At 45.6% G+C, this 5000-nt stretch overlaps 1 protein-coding gene across 1 annotated transcript in view; it reads right to left on the bottom strand.

Moving 5' to 3' along the window:
* LOC311311727 (potassium voltage-gated channel subfamily KQT member 5-like) overlaps positions 1–5000 on the bottom strand; it is a gene marked incomplete at both ends in the record, with an annotated part of 119967 nt that overhangs the window by 31187 nt on the left and 83780 nt on the right. Inside the window, one exon of the mRNA XM_084441480.1 lies at positions 2648–2774. Coding sequence (XP_084297606.1) covers positions 2648–2774 — 127 coding nt within the window. The remainder of the gene's footprint in view (positions 1–2647; positions 2775–5000) is intronic.

Here is a 5000-nt window from a genome sequence, read left to right as displayed (position 1 = left end):
GGAGTGTGTGTGTGTCAGAGGGAGGACATGCTTCCTCTCTCACTGATAAATATGGAGGTTCATCCTGTAGACAAGTTGAACAACAGGTGCACAGACCCAGGACCTAGATAGATGACCCTTGACCTCCTGTCTCCTCACGACCCAACAGCCGCCGTTCAGCCCAGCCCACCTCCACCAGGGACGCCAATCACGCCATGACTACCACACCCTCGATGCCAAGCAACCCCATACCTTACCTTCCTGTAAGACCAGACTCAATGAATGATGGAAACGAGCCAATGAGAGTCGTCCATTCTGGTTGTCAGCAGCTCTGATTGGTTGCAAGTCCTCAGTGGTCCTAATGCTCTTTAGATGACTCCCTGGGATCGATCAACTCTTAAATTAGCTCCAGTCCCATGTGACGTATTAGCTGTCATAACCTCCCCCATTAAACACACACACACTTATCATATGTATGTGGGTTCACACACACACACGCACAGTCGCACACACACACACACACACACAGACACACACACACGCCTAATGGAAACTGGGCATTACCGACTAGGCGGGTTGAGTTATGACCGCTCTTTGACTGTAGAATTTATAGACCCCATCAATGGGACTCTAAAGCACACTAGAACACTAGAACACACTCACACTCTACAGAACACTAGAACACTAGAACACTAGAACACTAGAACACTAGAACACACTCACACTCTACAGAACACTAGAACACTAGAACACACTCAAACTCTACAGAACACTAGAACACTAGAACACTAGAACACACTCAAACTCTACAGAACACTAGAACACTAGAACACACTCAAACTCTACAGAACACTAGAACACTAGAACACACTCACACTCTACAGAACACTAGAACACTAGAACACACTCACACTCTACCGAACACTAGAACACTAGAACACACTCACACTCTACCGAACACTAGAACACTAGAACACACTCACACTCTACAGAACACTAGAACACTAGAACACACTCAAACTCTACAGAACACTAGAACACTAGAACACACTCAAACTCTACAGTGAAGAACAGTTAGAGAGGAGAGGAGGAGAGTGGTGGAGAGAGAGAGAGTGTGATGAGAGAGAGAGTGGAGAGACAGAGTGTGATGAGAGAGAGAGTGGAGAGAGAGAGAGTGGAGAGAGAGAGAGAAAGAGCGTGGAAAGGAGAACAAGAGAGAGGGAAAGAGAACAAGATGGAATGATAGAAGGAAGGATGATGGAGACATTGACAGAGAGAGAGAGAGAGAGAGAGAGAGAGAGAGAGATGGCAGCTAAGGGCTTTGAGCTCAGGTTCAGACAAACAGATAGAGAAAAGAAAGAGAGAAAGATGAATACAAATGATATCCCCTTTCTGAAGCTTCACAGGGCGATCCGTTCATGGTTAGCCCCTGTGACCTCATCCACCTCCAGCTGGTCCTTGAGATCATGTGACCAGGGGCTCCTCACAGCGCCTCGGACGCGGCTAAAGACGAAGGGGGATCGGACTTTTGAGGCTGTGGCTCCTAGACTGTGGAACGCGCTCCCACAGGATCTGAGTCAGCGTTCCTGGTTATAACTCAGCGTTCCTGGTTATAACTCCCTGTTCCTGGTTATAACTCAGCGTTCCTGGTTATAACTCCCTCTTCCTGGTTATAACTCAGCGTTCCTGGTTATAACTCAGCGTTCCCTGTTCATGGTTATAACTCCCCGTTCCTGGTTATAACTCCCTGTTCCTGGTTATAACTCCCTGTTCATGGTTATAACTCCCTGTTCATGGTTATAACTCCCCGTTCCTGGTTATAACTCAGCGTTCCTGGTTATAACTCCCTGTTCCTGGTTATAACTCCCTGTTCCTGGTTATAACTCCCTGTTCCTGGTTATAACTCCCTGTTCATGGTTATAACTCCCCGTTCCTGGTTATAACTCCCTGTTCCTGGTTATAACTCCCTGTTCCTGGTTATAACTCCCTGTTCATGGTTATAACTCCCCGTTCCTGGTTATAACTCAGCGTTCCTGGTTATAACTCCCTGTTCCTGGTTATAACTCCCTGTTCCTGGTTATAACTCCCTGTTCCTGGTTATAACTCCCTGTTCCTGGTTATAACTCCCTGTTCCTGGTTATAACTCCCTGTTCCTGGTTATAACTCCCCGTTCCTGGTTATAACTCCCTGTTCCTGGTTATAACTCCCTGTTCCTGGTTATAACTCCCTGTTCATGGTTATAACTCCCCGTTCCTGGTTATAACTCAGCGTTCCTGGTTATAACTCCCTGTTCCTGGTTATAACTCCCTGTTCCTGGTTATAACTCCCTGTTCCTGGTTATAACTCCCTGTTCCTGGTTATAACTCCCTGTTCCTGGTTATAACTCCCCGTTCCTGGTTATAACTCCCTGTTCCTGGTTATAACTCCCTGTTCCTGGTTATAACTCCCTGTTCATGGTTATAACTCCCCGTTCCTGGTTATAACTCAGCGTTCCTGGTTATAACTCCCTGTTCCTGGTTATAACTCCCTGTTCCTGGTTATAACTCCCTGTTCCTGGTTATAACTCCCTGTTCCTGGTTATAACTCCCTGTTCATGGTTATAACTCCCCGTTCCTGGTTATAACTCCCTGTTCCTGGTTATAACTCAGCGTTCCTGGTTATAACTCACCTATAACACAGAAGGGCTTGCGTGCGAAGCGAAGACGACCCTGCCATCCCCGGTAGCGGCAGCAGCAGCCGGCCGACCAGATACGGGCGATGTACTCCAGGCCGAACACCACGATCATCACAAACTCCTACAGGAAGTGACACAACAAAACAGGAAGTCAGGCAAGGAGGTACAGTACAATTGAGTTTTCAAAGAATTGACATGCTTCAAGACAGAGATGCCCAAAGCTTACTTTAACAGTTTTATTTTGTGTCGAAATGATATCAAATATCTCATACATAATATTACAGTATATTATTATTATGTATATTAAGTTAACAAAGTTAAGAAGACTGTGTATAATCTATAACAGAAAATAATCTATTGCATGGTTTAGTTTCAGAATGTAAGGAGGAGTGGAACTGACAGCGTAGCATGCTAACATGCTAATGGGCTAAATGACTTGGAGGAGCATGAGGTCCAGCGTTAGCTACCTAGCTGGCAGGATGTCACCCTCGGTGTGAGAGGACATGCTTGTGTTATATTACAAAATTGAAATTCTAAAGCTCAAACAGTGACATCTATAACATGCAGCTGGAGGACCCATAGATATCTATGGAAGGGAGGCTAGCCTCCCTCAGGGCGGGTTCTTTTAAATTAAATCAATGTAATGCCTTTTTTTCATGCTAATTTGTGATTGGCCAAAACGCAAAAAAATTCCCGCAGATTCCAGATTTACCACAGTGAAGGCCGATTGAGTCGGCGTTGATGTCTGTGTTTCTCTTCCCTGTGCCATTGGAGACTATTTGTGTGTTCGTAGCTCCATAATATAATACATCCAAAAGTATTATGGGACATATTATACATCAAACTGTTCATCTATTTGTCCTGATCTGTTTATCCTTCCTAACTATTCTGGTGGAGCAGATAGAGGACAGCGAGGGGAGACCAGATGCTCTGCGTGTCTCTCTTTCCAGCCCATGGGTTCAGATGCTCTGCGTGTCTCTCTTTACAGCCCATGGGTTCAGATGCTCTGCGTGTCTCTCTTTACAGCCCATGGGTTCAGATGCTCTGCGTGTCTCTCTTTACAGCCCATGGGTTCAGATGCTCTGCGTGTCTCTCTTTCCAGCCCATGGGTTCAGGTGCTCTGCGTGTCTCTCTTTCCAGCCCATGGGTTCAGATGCTCTGCGTGTCTCTCTTTCCAGCCCAGTCCTGTCCTGAGTGGTTGTGTTGCCGTACCAGACAAGGATGGAAAAAGTGAGCCCACTCTCTACAGCTGATCTATAAACATGAGTCATGGCTGCCCGACTGACCCTGAACTCTTTGAGCTTCCGCAGGGCGCCGAGTCCAGGAGAAGGACAGAGGGGTTTTTTGAGTCGTTGGTTCTGAGGTTGTGAACAACCTTGACCAGCGCTGTCTCTGTGCTATGATGCTGGCAAAAACCTGATTGAAAAATGTCCAGGATTCAATTTGCAACTAGGAAATCATTTAGCTCTTTGAATACATTTTTTCTCTCGAGTTCTACTTCAAAAGGGCAGGTTGGAGATGGTCTAGTATTGCTGAGGACTGAGGAGTCTAAGTTGTTCTTCTTCAGGATGGGTTTTACCAGGGCAGTTTTATGAGCTGATTGAAAAATGCATGTTCTGAGGGAACAATTTACAATAGCTGAAGTGTCCATGGATGCAGAGTTAAAGATAGTCTAGAGGAACCTGGTGGGAACAGGATCGAGAGGGCAGGTAGACGACCTGGGTTCATAACCCTGCTCCGTGGAGGAAGACCATCAACAAGCTAAACATGTGGTCTAGACTGAGTGATATCCATCCTAATGTCAGTTGTCTGGTCTCTAAAATATGCTACAAATTCCTCACACTTTGAGGTACGTGTATAGAGGCCGGGATTTAAGAGGTTTCAATCGTTGAGAAAAGTGCCCTGGAATTGCTTTGATTTCTAGAAATCAATTTTGAGAACTGATCTCTTCTAGAATTTCTTATGGCCTTATTAAAGGAGTAAAGGCTCTCTCTCTCTCTCTCTCTCTCTCTCTCTCTCTCTCTCTCTCTCTCTCTCTCTTATCCTAGGGTCTTCTTCTGCGATATCAATCCATGCATATTTGAATGAACAGTGAAGGGATTCCTTGCTGTCTCTGTTAATGTTTCTGAAAGCTTCACACCGGAGCTGTTGCCAGTTCAGTCCCTAAACTAATCATGTCCATTTGAGTGGCTGTGATTTACCCTATAATATACCCTCTTATCATATTACATAATACCAGGAACACAGTGATTTGACCTCAAGCGTTAGTCCTCTAACCACCATCCCAGTGAAACACTCATGGGGACAGGAGAGTGATGAAGAGTTTGGCGCTGACCGGATAGACAGT

This window comes from Borostomias antarcticus (assembly GCF_949987555.1).
Source record: "Borostomias antarcticus genome assembly, chromosome: 7".
NCBI classification, from domain to species: Eukaryota; Metazoa; Chordata; class Actinopteri; order Stomiiformes; family Stomiidae; genus Borostomias; species Borostomias antarcticus.
This window is presented reverse-complemented; position numbering and strand designations above follow the sequence as displayed.